The following is a 15,994-nucleotide window of genomic DNA, read 5'->3' as shown; positions in this document are numbered from 1 at the left end:
TGCAATCTCATGACACAGAGAAAAAAATAGTTAAGTTCCAAAACTTCAAAATATTCAATATATGGCCTCATGTTTTTATGCTTTGTTTATGTTTGTTTTAAAAACCAATAATTTTTTTAAAAAAAAATTCAATATATGCCGACACACAAATATAAATTATTGAGTTTTCCCCGTTTAGCAATACTCCAGTTTCTGATACAACTTCTAAGAAAAAAAAATACTTATACTGTATTAACGATGTGATCACTTTAAAAGCAGGGTTTGCATATTGATCAATAGGGTCAATAAATATTTAGATATTTATCTTACATATTATGTGTGGGTATGATATATAGAAATAACTTACTCAGCATTACTACTATTAGACAGTGATATGCTGCAGCTGTAAGACATATTTACCTAAGGAGTAACCCTTAATGAGCTTGTTCAAAACCCTAACTTTTATATTGCTAATATATTCTTAAATTTTGAGTGACAATAGAATATTATAATGTGCTGTATCCAACATTTAAGACTTTATTAGCAATGCCATTCTATGTGGGTCTGTATAAAAGTAAGGTCCACAATCAAGTAAGACTTATTTCCTGGATAAATGTGTACAGAATTACTTCCAACACCCCTGTAAAAATAGCTCTAGTAATGTTCAATAAGCTATTTTTCTTCTAGGAAAGTTCTTTTAATTCAGTGGCTCCAAAGAATTGCAAAGGAAAGATGAAAGTTATAATTTTTATGGATTCGCTCAGTTGATTTGAAGCAATCTCTGTTTTATCTCCTGAATAGTTATGGATTATCTCTATCCTGAAAGAAACTCTAAACCTAGACATTTTGCAAACTAGTACCATGTTTCCCATATAATAAGGCCGGGTCTTATTTTTTTTGAGCCCCCCCCAAAATGGCTAGGTTGTCTTTTCAGGGGTGACTTAATTCCCCCCCCCCCCTTGCATCTTTGGGTGGGTGGGCGGCAATGGCTTGGATGTTGACCTCGGCATTGGTGGGGCACTTTGTATCGGGGTCAACGCAGGCAGCACCATATCCGGGTGTGCAACAAGAGTACTTCCTAACGGCAAGCCCCCACCACCATTCCCATTTCACATGTTTTAATATAGGCCTTAATTTGGGGGGAGGGGCTTAATTTCATTTCATGCCTATAAAACATGCTGGGACTTCCTATTGGGGGAGGCCATATTGTTGGAGAAACAGGGTAGCAAATGATAAATATTTGAATTGAAATAATTCCTCACTCACGTCCTTCATCGTTTATCACATAGATTAGTCTTTCCTAGTTACAAACCAACACTATCAACTATATCTTTCATTATTTTTTGATATTCCCAGCATGATAACAATCATTACTATGACCCCAGAACTTTTGGAAAGGAGACGATGTGGAATTATCTAGGAAATGGTAATGCTGGCCCCAAAGGGTGCTTCGTAATGTAATTCAGGCATTCACCTGAACTTATATGGGCTGAAAGGATATAAACAAGGTAGAGCTGCCCACTATGCCAACATCCCATTATGCTGCTTTCAAGTATGTCAACTACCCTTCTCCAATCCAAGACCTTGTTGCAATTAATCAGTGCTGCAGGCTCATGATTACAAGTAATTTGAAAGCTTCTACTGAATTAAACAGAATACATCACATTATTAAGACCTAGGATAGGATTAACATCAGGGGTGGGTTTCTACCAGTTCGCACCTATTTGCTAGAACCAGTTGTTAACATTCTAAGCAGTTTGGAGAACCGGTTGTTAGAAGAAATTACTGGCCTAATCCTGTAAGGAAGGCAGGAAGGAAACATTCTGGTTTTGCTTATAGAAACTGCCTCTCTGTTAACCCTTATTATATTCTTGGCAGGATTAGACTTCCTGTCTCAGGAACATCTCTGGAGTTTTCCCCCCTCCTTTGCTGGTACTTTGCTTGTGTGGAGGGACCATTTAAAGTTACAATGGCACTGAAAAAAGTGACTTATGATCATTTTTCACACTTACGACTGTTGCAGCTTCCCCAGTCATGAAAGGCCAGGCGAGGAAATGTGTGCCTCGATGTGAGTGATATTGAGTTGGCCACACCCAGCTAATAACATGACCACCAAGCCATGTCCACCCATCACATGACCACCAAGCCATGCCAACCACCTAAGCCACACCCACAGAACCGGTTGTTAAAAATTTTGAATCCCACCCCTGATTAATATGAATACAAGCACTCCCTCACTTGACATTTCCTTTATCAAAGTTCGTTTGTTTGGTAGTAACTAGGTACCAATCCATGACTAAAAGCAAATATGATCACTTTTCAATAGCCTGCCAGGAAGTGCACAAGTTTGATACCTCTGCAACTCTTTCACACAAAGGCCTAATTCATATCATTCATGATTTATTTGATTTTGGCTCAAAATGTTATATGAACTTAACCACTATAGTTAATGAACTGTGTTTTGTGATCTAAATTATGGTACAAATTCTAACACATGAGAATTGTGCAAAGACTTCTAAGAATTATCAAATTGTAATTTTTAATTAAGCAGAAGGGCAAAATTATTAAATATATAATCAGAGAATGATAATATGAGGTATAATACTTTTCAATTAAAATGTAAATTAAAAAAAATTAGTTTGGTCTTGGCCCTTCATGATTAGAACATTGTATAAAATTATAAGGCCACCAAATCCCATTGTGACAGTGGCAAGTACACAGTAGTAAAACAATTTAAAAGACAAATAAAATACAGCTATCCCCCCCCCAAAAAAAAACCCTTTATAGAAAATATTCACATTATACAAGAGGCCAGACACCACCATGCCCAGCCCAAGACCTAGGAGAAGAACCAAGTTTTAGTAGCAATTTTGAACCAAGTCAGAATGAAGACCAAATTCATCTGTGGGTGGATGTTGTTCCAGACTTCAGATGTGACAGAAAAATAGGATTCATGGTGCTCCAAAAATTAGGAAAAAAATTCTATGCATGACTCAGCAGAATGTGAAAACCACATCATTATAGTTCATTCATCGTCATAATTAAAACAAACCTTGCCTTAAACCAAAGGTCTTCAAACTTGGCAAGTTTCAGACTTGTAGACTTCAACTCCCAGAATTCCTGAGCTAACATGACTGGAGGAGGAATTCTGGGAGTTGAAGTCCCCAAGTCTTAAAGTCTGTCAAGTTTGAAGACCACTGCCTTAAACAATTATGAGATTATTCTCTCAATATTCTCACAAATACAATAAAGTGGGAAGATTGCAGCCCACTGGCTTGCAGAAGTCAGTAAGCACAAAGATCAGATTGTGAGGATTCTATGCTTATGAAGTAGAATTCAAATTCCTGTAAGTGGGTTGATGTGAAATATAGACCACATACTCACACACATAGAAACTTAGGTCATGCAGTGTCTAAGCCATAATATGGTTTGGTTTCTTTTTGTCTGGCTTAGCAGGATGTGCAACCTGATCAGAATCCAGCCTGGCACAGGGTGGGGAAAAAGGAGTGTCGGGGACAAACATTAACTGTCCTATCAACAGGAAAAGCTTACCTCACCTTTTAGGCACTTTTGTGCTTATGCGCCAACTGTAAAACACACAATGGCAATAGAATGCCTACAGTTATACAACCAGCAAGCCACATGGAATCAGCATCTATACCAGGATTTTGCTACATAGTTATAGAAAGGTCTTTTGTTTTTTATTTCAGAAATAGCAAATGCTATAGCAAGGTCAGAGGTTGTGATTCAAAAGGTCAGGCAAACATAAATACAATGAATACAGAATTCAGATTATTCTGAAGTATTATAGAGCTGTTCCAAATTCAGAAAACATCAAGAGCCGTGTATAAGCACATTCACCACGAGACAGGCAGGGGAAAAGCAATTTTGTTGTAGCAAGGAAAGTAATATTTTACTTTTCTGGGCACCAAAATCTCCCTCAGCCAGAAACTACTCCCATCTGCTTTTCAGCTGTACTAATAGCATATTAAAAAGTATATAGTACAATAAGATTTCAATGGACTTCTATTACCGCTTCTGCCATTACTTGGAAGCAAGACCCAACACATCATCCCAAAAGAAGAAAGTTTTAATTACAGCCTCACCCCACCCAATACAATTAAGAGATATAGATTCTGGCCATCCCTCTGCAAAACCTCAGACTTCAAAAAAGGGAAATGGGTTGGGTTCCTATTTATAGAGAGATAACTAAATGTTAGTAACTGATTCTTTAAAATGCCTGTTTTAAAACCCCCAAATTATAACGAAGTTGAATGGCAATAGCATCTGATTGAACAAAGGCATTCAAGGATACATCATGGAGTTTTAAAACATGAAGACGTTGACAATTTACCAAACCTTCCAGAGTCAAAGAAAGGATATTTCTAAAGCTCGGTTCCTGAGGTGGGGTGGGGGATAAAAAAAGGAACAGAACCAACTACAGCCTTGGAAATCTGTGAGCTTCCCAGAAGCATCGGAGTTAGCCTCGAATTAGCAGCTTCAGTCGGTTTTTAGGTACTTCTAAGTATTTCAGAAAGCCCCATCTATTTCTCACAACAACCCTCGGACGCTTTAACCCTCTCTTCCCCACCGGGACTCCAGAATCAAAGCTGCTTAAAGCCACAGTATGCCAAGAAGGCACACTGGTGGCCTTAGGCACTGTACCGCTGTACCCTCCTCCTCGGGTCCTTGAATCGCCCAGGATAGGGAAAGGGAGAGACCCGCTCCATGGTGCGATGGCGGAAAGGAGACGCCGTCCCGAGTGCGAACGCCCAAACGGGTCAACTTTAGGGGAAACCTCCCTCGGTGGTCCACTAGCCCCGCTCCGGTGGCGTCCCTACCTTCTGCGGCGGGGTGCCGAGGAGCAGCTCGAAATAGTAGCCGCGTCCCGAGTCGCCCTGCAGATTGTCCACCATGGCCAGAAAGTTGAGGGAGCCGCTGGGATCCGACGCTAAGGCCAAGCCCGAGGCTTTTGGGAGCGCCGGCTCGCCGCTGCTCCGCGACTTTAGCAACACGGGAGTGGGGACCAGGGTGCTCTCGGGGGTCACCGGAGAAGATACTTGGAGGCGGAAGGCGAAGCCAGCCCGGCCGCGCTCCGCTACTGTTAGCAGGAGCAGCAGCACGACACAGGCAGGCGTCCCCGACATCCCCACCCCCGGTCGCCGCAACCCGAGGCAGTTAGAGAGCAGGGAGCCGCTGCCTGCCTCTGCGTTGCTTCTCAAAGCGGCCGCGGCGGTGGGAGGCGAGGAAGGCGCCCGGGCAGCCCAGCTTCATGGTGCTCCTTCCCGCATGTCCATCCAGCGAAGAGCTCCCTTGACCCCCGCGAGAAAGAAAGTTTCTCCCCGGAGCTCAAAGCGTCTCAGGACTTCGGTTACCACAGCGGGGCGCGCCGTCTTCTTTTTCAGACACTCGCCGAGTAACTTCCCAGCGGATGTGACGGGGTTGCTGAAGAAAAATGCCCCGCGGGGCGGTCAGCTCGGCAAACAGCACCCTCCGCCTGGGCCGGTGGGCCAGTCAGCCCTCCCCGTGGCCGGCGAACGTCTTGGAGGCGGAGAAGGCGCCAGGGAGGGAGGGAGGAAGGAAGAGGAATTCCCCTCACAAGTTTTCCAAAGGGATTGGCAATCAAAGCTAAGCTGTTCATAAAGCGGAGGCAGTGGGGGAGTTTATGGAGTTGCGACAGCCTGTGTGGAAACTTTTCTATTGCTCAGAAGTCTAATCAGCTGATTGGTCCAGCCTTCTCTGATTTTCAAAATATACTTTCTCACAAGCCCGGACGTCAATTTTTCCGTGGTTTACAGTCCTCAACCCGTGAGAGAGCTTTCTGACCACCACCAGAGTCTCCTGATCATGACGATCACATGGGCATCCAGGAAATGGCTCTCATGCGTTTTGATCGAAAAACCCCATTTCAGCCTCCCCTTCTAGCACTTTTATTTTTAGGCCCGGTGTTAAGTTCCGAAGGAAAGGGAGGCCACACCAGAGCATTCTGTAACACGCTTTATTCAAGGGAATAAAGGGGGCTGTCGCGTCTGCAGCTAACAGCAGACTAGCTAGCGAAAAGCGACTGGCTCGACCTACCAGCCGGCTTTTATAGCTGGCTGTCGAAGGGAGCCAGCCAATGGGGGTTGCAAACGCCCCCACCGGATGGACGGACCTGATAGAGAACTTGTGTTAGTCCCGGGGACATAACACTCCTTCCCCCCAGATACGAACACGAGTAGTCCTTTAAATAAGCGGGCGGCTTGTGCGAGCGTCCAGACCGGCGCAGTTCTGGCGAGACACAAGGTGGCATGGAGTTCTGGGAGTCCGGAACTGGCTCTGCTGGACCCTCGGATCGAACTGGCGTATGGGAATGGTCACCGCCCCCGGGTTGGATTGTTAAATTGTCATTGTCACGCAACCCGGTGGTGTCGCTGGTTGGAACGGCTGACGCCTCTGTAGGACGGTCCCGGTCTACCGTCCGTTCTCTTGGCTCGGCTGGTGATGACTGGTCACTCTGGAGGTCGCAGCTGGGATTCGGATGCGGCGATTGGACAGTCACCGGAGTCCCTGGATCAGCGTTGGCATGTTCGCTCTGGCGACTTCTTATCTGGTCCAGATGCCTCCGCCATATACGACCATCCTCTAGCTGGACGCGATATGATCTTGGGCCGGTGATGGCCACGATCTTTCCGGGCACCCACAGTGGATCGCCTGCGTAGTTTCTGGCGAACACTTGGTCCTGTAACATAAAACTCCTGACCCTACTGTTAGAACCAATTGGTGTGTCAGGGCAGTAGTGGGGATGCAGTCTATCTAATACTGTCCTTAAGCGTCTGCCCATCAGTAACTTGGCGGGGGATTTGTTTGTGACAGTACAAGGGGTCGAGTGTTGGCTTAAAAGAAAACGAGAGAGTCTGGAGTGCCAGTCATCTTGAGTGAATCTTGCCAATGCTTCTTTCGCTGTCCTAACGGCTCTCTCTGCCAACCCATTGCTGGCAGGGTGAAAGGGAGCCATTAGGATATGCCGGATGCCCAGGTTGGTGACATACCGGCTGAATTCTGTGGAGGCAAATTGGGGGCCATTATCTGAGACTATGGTGTCAGGTAGACCATGTGTAACAAATAAGCGGGTCAGAGCCTGGGCAACTGCTCGGGTGGTAGTTGTGAGTAGGAGGGCCACATCTATCCATTTGGAGAATGAATCCACGACCACTAAGAAAGTCTTGCCGTGGAAGGGACCTGCCAGGTCAATGTGCAATCGTGACCACGGTGCGTTGGCACTCTCCCATTTGGTTGGGGTAGCAATCGGTGGTGCTGGCCTGGATTCTTGGCAGGGGCGGCAGGAGCTTACCCATTTCGCGATTTCGTCGTCCATGCCGGGCCACCATACATAACTCCGAGCCAATGCTTTCATCCGGACGATGCCGGGGTGGCCCTCGTGTAACGCTTTCAGGACGGGCGTACGCAGCGGTTTTGGAATGACCACTCTGGTCCCCCATAGTAGGCAGCCCTGTAAACTGGAAAGTTCCTGCTGGCGGGTTTTAAACGGTGAGAAATCAATTGACAGATTACTGCCCGGCCACCCCCTCCGTACCCAGTCCAGGACCTGGGCGATAAGTTTGTCTTTCTTGGAGTGGAGAGCTATGTCACCGGCGGTGACTGGGATGTTAAACTCACTGGCATCGAAAATTGCATGGACCGGGGCCGGGTCCTCCACAGGTGCTGGCAACGGGCAGCGGCTGAGAGCGTCGGCGTGGCTAAGGTTTTTTCCTGGGCAGTGAACCAGTTTGTACGAGTAAGCTGCCAGGAATAAGGTCCACCTAGTCATCCTGGGAGACAAGACTTGCGGTGTTTGTTTTTCTCCTGAGAGGAGTCCCAACAGAGGTTTGTGATCTGTGACAAGTTCAAAATTGTGCCCAAAAAGAAATTCATGGAATTTTTTTGACCGCAGCAACGGCGGCTACGGCCTCTTTGTCGATTTGGCTATAGTTACGCTCGGTTGTTGACAGGGTTCGAGAAAAGAATGCGATTGGAGCTTCGGTGCCGTTGGGGAGTCTGTGGCTTAAAACAGCCCCAATTCCAAAAGGTGAGGCATCTGCAGCTAAGACTAGAGGGAGGCGCTGGTCAAATTGAATTAGGACAGCGTCTGAAGTGATTAGCGTTTTGACTGCCTTAAAGGCGTGTTCCTCTTTGGGTCCCCAATGCCATGGAGTGTTTTTGTCTAGAAGTCTATGCAACGGTTCGGCTACTGACGCCTTGTGGGGTAGGAACGACGCATAGAAATTTAGCAGACCCAGGAAGGCTTGTAATTCTGACTTGGAAGAAGGAGTGGGTGCCTCGTGAATTGACCTTGGACTCCACCGGGTGGATGCCTGAGGCATCTATTTTATACCCAAGAAAGTCCACCTGCTTAGTGGCGATGGCACATTTTTCCCTTTTTAGTTTGAGGCCATGCTGCCTAAACCTATCCAATACCGCTCTGACTCTGAGGAAAAGTTGGGGTCTGTCCCTGGCTGAAACCAAGATGTCATCAAAGTACGGAACTACGCCAGGGAGGCCTTGCAGTATCCGTTCCATTAATGACTGGAAAATACCTGGGGCGACGCTAACGCCAAATTGGAGGCGCTTGCATCGAAATGCCCCTCTGTGGGTGACAATTGTTTGCAATTCGGCCGTTTGGTTATCCACAGGAAATTGCTGGTACGCCTGTGACATATCCAATTTGGCGAATATGGTTCCCAGTTCAAATGTGTGTAGTAAGTGTTGGATTACTGGGACTGGATATGCGCTAGTCTGTAGATAGCGGTTGATTGTGGTCTTGTAGTCAGAACACATTCTTATACTGCCATCTTTTTTAAGGGGTGTGACAATTGGAGTCTCCCATTTAGCAAAATCTGTGGGCTCGATCACCCCTTGCTTAAGCAATTTATCTAGTTCTGCATCCAGCTTAGAACGCAGAGCAAATGGTACTCTCCGTGGTTTCAAGCGGATGGGGACAGCTTGGGTCCACTGAAAAAGAAATGGGCGTACCGTTGTAACAGCCCAATTCATTGCTGAATACATCAGCATAATCTGAAAATAGGGTGTCGATATTGGAAGGTGAGACAGCATGTACTCCCGTTAAGCTAAGGCCGAGATAGGGGAACCAATCCAACCCCAAAAGGCTAGGGAGGGCACCATCCACCACCACTAAAGGCAGATGGCCTTTAAAGGATTTGAATCTAACAAGGAACTTGCCTGTTCCGAGTACTGGAATATTCTTCCCTTGATAATCCCTCAAGGTGAGGCGACTTCTCTGGAGCTGCTTCCTGGACAGGGTAGGTCGTATTTTCTTGAGTGTGCTCCACGAGATGATCGAGAGTGCTGACCCGGTGTCGACTTCCATAAGGCAGGGTTTACCTTCTAGATGGATAGAAAGTGTGATTTTATTAGGGGTCAAAAAGGTATGGTTAGCCTGGTAACACGTATAACAATTTTCTACTTGCCTGGGTGGCTCGGAAGGAGAGTAAAAGGATGATGACCTTTGTGGAGCTGTGTGCATTGCCTGGCAGGCCCTGGCGATGTGGCCCTTCTTGTTGCAATTGTTGCAGGTGGCGTTCCTAAACCTGCAAGTTGTTCTTGCATGGGACCCCCCGCAGGAGAGGCACAACAGGTTGTGTTTAGGTGTGCTGCTGTTTTTTAGTCTAGCTCCTACCTGAGGCTGTTTGAAGGGTTTGAGGCGATGGACCTCTGAGTGCTCGATGGAGTCTTCTTCGCTTACCACTTCCTCGGAGTGGACAGTGACCGGGATGGCTTTGGTTGCGCTACCTTGAATTTCAGCGGCCGACTGAGTTGCTAGTTCTGCTGCCAAAGCTTCTTCGATTGCCTGAGTGAGGTTGAGGTCTTTCCTGGCCAGCAAACGCCTCTGTAATTTTATATCTCTGACTCCACAGACGAGTTGATCCAGGAGCATATCGTCTAGGTAATTTCTGAATTCGCAGTGGAGTGCTGCGGTTCTCAAAGCGGCCATATACTGATTGACAGATTCCCCATCTGCTTGCTTCCTCATACGAAAGGCGAAGCGTCTCGCTATCTGTGATGGCTTTGGGGAGTAATGATTGGAGAGTGTCTCCAACAGTTCGGACCAAGGGACGTTCTTCAATTCTCTGGGGGCGAATAACACTGTGGCGGTATCGAATACTGCGGCCCCGCAGTAACTCAGGAAGTACGACTTCTTCCTGTTCTCTGTAGCATCGGCCAGACCGATGGCGTCAATGTAGTGATTGAAGCGGTTCCTGTAAGAGTCCCACTTGTCTTCATCTGGCTTGAATGGTGGAAATGCTGGATTTGAATTCATGTTGAAGTTCAGTCTGTTGTAGACTGACCAATCTCACTGGGAATGCAATGGCCCTGATAAGTGTGGCAGCTGCAGTACGCAGTGCTGCTTCAGCTCTATAGGATCTCTCTGGGTTACACGCTCTATGTGGCTATGGCTGTATAGCCGTAACTGACTTCAGTTTGAAAATCGCGCCCTTATAAGGGCGTAGGCGGCTATGGCTGTAGCCCCGTGCTGACAACTATTCAAAATGCGCGCCTAATTGTATCCTGGCGGCTGTGAGTGCAGCGCTGGAACTTCGCTAACAGCAGAATCCGAACTGCAACGGTTGGATTCTGTGCTCATTGCTGGGCGGCTGAGGTTTTCAGTGCCCTACTTTCACATAGCTTTTTTAACGAGCGGCTACACGCTCTGCTTTCACTTCCGCAATTCACAACTGACCGAGCTCTCAGCGACGCGGCTACGGTTCAGCGTTTTGGTGTGTGATTCAGCTCTTGTTAGTTGCTGCTGGTTGGCCACATCCCATCCTCGTCGCCAATGTTAAGTTCCGAAGGAGAGGGAGGCCACACCAGAGCATTCTGTAACACGCTTTATTCAAGGGAATAAAGGGGGCTGTCGCGTCTGCAGCTAACAGCAGACTAGCTAGCGAACAGCGACTGGCTCAACCTAGCAGCCGGCTTTTATAGCCGGCTGTCGAAGGGAGCCAGCCAATGGGGGTTGCAAACGCCCCCACCGGATGGACGGACCTGATAGAGAACTTGTGTTAGTCCCGGGGACATAACACCCGGCTAATGGTACCTATTTGGGGAGTCCTTGGTGCTCCTCTGAGCTTGGTGTTCACTTGCAGACATTTCATAACCTGACTTGGTAACATCATCGGTTGATAACATCATCATTCATCACCATTTTTAGGTTCTTAGATTTTATTATTCTAGTTATAAACAGGGTATATAACTATTGAACTACAACAGTTTGGCCCTGAGCTACATATATTCTCTTCTGTTGGTTGCCTGTATACTGCATTTAGGGACGCGGTGGCTCAGTGGCTAAGACGCTGAGCTTGTCGATCAGAAAGGTCTGCAATTTGATGGTTTGAATCCCTAGCACCGCGTAATGGAGTGAGCTCCCGTTACTTGTCCCAGGTTCTGCCAACCTAGCAGTTCAAAAGCATGTAAAAATGCAAGTAGAAAAATAGGGACCATTTTGGTGGGAAGGTAAAAGCATTCTGTGTGTTTAATCATGCCAACCACATGACCACAGAGATGTCTTTAGACAGCGCTGGCTCTTCAGCTTTGTAACAGAGATGAGCACCACCCCCTAGAGCTGGAAACGACTAGCAGGTATGTGCAAGGGAACCTTTACCTTTATACTGCATTTACTCATAGTACCCATCAGATACAACTCTTCCAAAGTGTCCTATGTAAGCTGAGGTCATGTATTTGATTGTGCCATTATATGAGTTGGTTTGTCTTGCTTGAGCATGTTGTGTGAACTATACTTTGTTTGTAAATAATAATTTATAGATGAGTGTAATGTATGATTCCCAAAATTATTGTTCAACAAACCATAAATAATTCGTGATTATCATTGTATGAACAAGACATAATATGCTTAGTGCCAAAAATAATGTTTGGGTGTGTCTTGCAGTAAAACAAGTAACCGTTATGAAGATTAGAAGATTCATTGCCTAGACACAGTTTTGTCCATGTTTCTTGAACTGGAGAAGGCCATTGTGAAGAAAAAGGGAGAACTAATCACTACCTCAACTGACCAAAGTTATATGACAGCATAGGTGCAATAAATGCCTACATTCTGCCTATGTCATCTATACATGGCATTTTACTCTTAGTTTGTGGTTGTGCCACAAACAGAAGCATGCTTGAAGTAAAACTAGGATTCGGTTACACATCCCAAATCTGCCAAAACCAACTGCTACTGTTCTCACTATTACCAAAGAATGTTGTATATAGCAATGGAATGACTGAGGCTATTAGACACATTCTCTATCTTGTAAAAAATGTTAATTTAATTATTTAACATGTAGTTTAATTATTTAAAACATATGAAGAATGATTGCAGGAACTTAGTGTGGTTAGCCGGCAGCAGATGTGGATGGCTGAGGAGAGCGAGGACTCAGATAAGGGACTAGGATCATTAGGGAGTGGACTGCTGCCTTCAGAGATTGTGGGGGCTGGCAGCAGCAATGAGGAGATTCCTGAAGAGCCTTTGCCAAGTACACATGTGCACAGGATTGCTTGCAGGAAAGAGCAGCTGTAACAGCATGGGCAACTCAGGAATAAGGCTGCAAGGTAATGGCCCCTCCATCAAGAAGATAAAAGCCAGCTGTGAAGTGAACATTCTTTGAAGGAAGCAAAGACATTTTGAAACTCAGCCTCGTGGACATTACAGTATCTTAAGTTGATATTTGAAGACTCTGTTGTTTGAAATATTTCTTATCTGTGATTCTTGGTAGTCTCGTACAGTTTTGGCAAGATTTGTGCTTATCAAAGTTAATTAGTTTGCAGCAGCCTTTTAAACAGGGATTTGTAAGACTCATTAAAATATTTCTGTTCCCTTTGTTTGTCTTATTAGAAAAGGGTTTGGGTCAGAACAGAACTGGGTATGTTTGAAAAGAAGGTGAAAAGAAGGTGAAAAGAAGGACTGGGGTAACATGATAGCAATATTCCAATATTTGAAGGGCTGCCATAAAGAAGAGGGGATCAACCTATTTTCCATGGTACCTGAAGGCAGGACAAGAAGCAATAGATGGGAACTAATCAAGGAAAGAAGCAGCTAAGAACTAAGGAGAAATTTCCTGACAATGAGAAGAATTAACTAGTGGAACGACTTGCCTCCAGAAGTTGCAAGTGCTCCAATACTGGAGATTTTAAAGAAGGGACTGGATAATCATTTGTCTGTAATGATATAGGGGTGAATTAGAAGATCCCCAAGATCCCTTCCAACTCTGTTATTCTGTTCTCTGGTTTCCATCAGAAACCCAGAGGAGGACGAAGGCAATAAAGCAGTAAAATAAGGAGAGCGATATCTCCCATAAATCAAGAAAAGGCACCAAGAAAAATACTACCCTTTACAAATCTATGGAAAGAAGTAAAAAACTTTGGCCTTATATCTCAATATAACGACTTGATTTAATTGATTCCACTCATTTAAGAACTGATTTTCCCCACACAAGTATAGTGGAATAATCTTGATTGATCAAAGCTATCATGACAACTGGTGACAACTGTAGCATATGAAAATTAGTCAATTGTAGTTTTTTGAAAGGAATAAATGGTAGCAAGTATACATTTGTAAATGGGATGAAAAATGTGTCTATGAAAGGGGAGGAATGTAATATATCTGAATGAAGATCTTGTGTAAATAGAGCTGATTAATACATGTAAGAATGAAGATACATTTAATAATAAAGGATGCAAATGTATCTCAGAAGCCATGAATTGATATAATCCTGGTTGTAAACCTCGAAGTGTGCTTCCATCGATAGATAATAACCATGTTCAGGTCCAACTATTTACAAAGTCTGCATTACTATTATATTACTCTTCTCATCACTCCTTATCACCCATCCCCTCCCATTTGTGATAAATTTTTACCAAGAAAACTACATGGATAGATAATATAATTGACAATATAGGTCCCTCAGATTGAGTGGCAATAAACATTCTACAGAGGAAGAGCTGAGGATGTTTTAGAGCAGGGATCACCAACCTTTTGGACCACAGGGACCACCAAACTCATACTTTTAAATCCCGGGGACCACTAATATGAATTTTGACTGACGGTGGTTTGCTGACATTGGTGGGAGATCTCTCCCTCTCTCTCCCTCTCCCTCCCTCCCTCTCTCTCTCTCTCTCTCTCTTTCTCACACACACACACACACATACACACACACACAAACAAACACACAGAGGCAGGGGTGGAATTCAAATTTATTAACCGGTTCTCTGGGCATGACCTAATTTGTGCGTGTGGCTTGGTGGTCCTGTGACTGGCTAGGCATGGCTTGTATGTAAATATTATAAATATTTATATAAATATTGATTTTTTTTAATTAAAAAAGAGCAACTTTTACCCAAAATCAGGCAAAGCAGGCAGGCAGATTGAGTTGCTCACAGAATCACAGATTCATTCAGAGATCTGTGAGATCGGCTACCTGAGCCTGTCACATAAAATTTGCTTGCAAGCAAACCCATAAAATTTGCTAGCAAGCGAACTCACAAAATTAACTCACAACATACCATATAGGAAAATATTGAATTTTTTTTTATAAAAAAGAGCAACTTTTACCCCAAATCAGGCAAAGCAGACAGGCAGATTGAGTTATTCACAGAATCACAGATTCATTCAGAGATCTATCTGCCATTGGCAAGCTGAGTCTATCACATAAAATTTGCTTGCAAGCAAACTCATAAAATTAACTCACAACACACCATGTATGTAAATATTAAAAAAAAATAATTAAAAAAGGGCAACTTTTACCCAAAATCAGGCAGAGAAGGCAGGCAGAATCACTTAGATCTGTGTTTCTGCCATTGGCTATCTGAGTCTGCAACTGAATAACAGAACCTTGAGTCCTAAGGGAGGTTTGGCTCTGCTTAAAAGCAGAGCGGAAGATCTAAAGATTAGCTAGAAAGCAAGAAATCCAACAATTTCCTGCTTTCTAGCTAATCTAAATCTCCTGGCACAGCAGAACAGCTGATGGTCAGAAAAAGGCAAAATAGCAACTTAGCAGGCAAGTTTGCCAGGTAAGGAGTGAGTGGGCGGGGAGGGAGGGCCATGTGGGTGGCACAGCCTTGTGTTCCTGCACAGCCTGGATTAATTGCTTTGGGTGGCACATTTCTCTGCAGACCACCAACATTTTATCGCGGCCCACCAGTTGGTGACTGCTGTTTTAGAGTACTAGTAACTTTAATGATGTGGCTACATTAAAAGCTGCAGAATATCTAATTGCTGATATTGTCACATAAGAAAATAAAATTAGTAGCTGCAAAATACTCATTTACAGTAAGAAACATAGAATGTAAGAAACATGAATTTGGGAAAGGTCAATATAGTAACAGATGAAATGAAACAACTATAAATCAACACCTCAGATATCAGGAAACTAAGATTGTCTGACATTGTACAGGTTTAGTCAGAAAACCACACCATTTATTACTCAGAAGATAACAAAGAAAGAATCATGTTGGAGCTAGCAAGAATAGTTATTGGCCACAAAGCAATCAATGACTGAATACTATCAATTAGGTTTTCTGAACAACACTTTAATATGACAATCATTGAAGCCTATGTTCTAACCACCAATATGCAAGAAGGTAAGGTTGATGAGTTTTATGACCAAGTTCAGTTTGAAGCTAACCATGCGAGCAAGATTTGCTGCTTGTGAATGGAGATTGGAAAGCCAAAGGTAGAAACATTAAAGAGGAACATGTAGTTGAACTGTACAGCTTAGGAAATGGAAATGAGGAAGAGACTGGCCTACCCATTTTATTCTTCTAGTTTCTTCATAGCCAACATACTCTTTGAAAAATGACACTAAATAAACATGTTCATCATCAGATGGAGCACATCAAAATCAAATCAACTATTTTATTGCCAAAAGGAGGCATGAAAAAAAGCATCAAAGTCATGAGCAGATGCTGACTGTGGAACAGGTCCCAAACACCTCATGTGCAAGTTCCAATTAAGCTAAGGAAG

General features: G+C 44.4%; 1 protein-coding gene across 1 annotated transcript in view; it reads right to left on the bottom strand.

Moving 5' to 3' along the window:
• BACE2 (beta-secretase 2) overlaps positions 1 to 5,685 on the bottom strand; it is a 35,832-nt gene extending 30,147 nt beyond the window's left edge. The window contains exon 1 of the mRNA XM_026713674.2: positions 4,821 to 5,685. Coding sequence (XP_026569459.1) covers positions 4,821 to 5,126 — 306 coding nt within the window. The 5' untranslated portion in view covers positions 5,127 to 5,685. The remainder of the gene's footprint in view (positions 1 to 4,820) is intronic.
• Between the last annotated feature and the right edge of the window lie 10,309 nt (positions 5,686 to 15,994).

The sequence above is a fragment of the Pseudonaja textilis genome, chromosome 7 (genome assembly GCF_049901715.1).
Source record: "Pseudonaja textilis isolate UNSWEBS1 chromosome 7, rPseTex1.2, whole genome shotgun sequence".
NCBI classification, from domain to species: Eukaryota; Metazoa; Chordata; class Lepidosauria; order Squamata; family Elapidae; genus Pseudonaja; species Pseudonaja textilis.
This window is presented reverse-complemented; position numbering and strand designations above follow the sequence as displayed.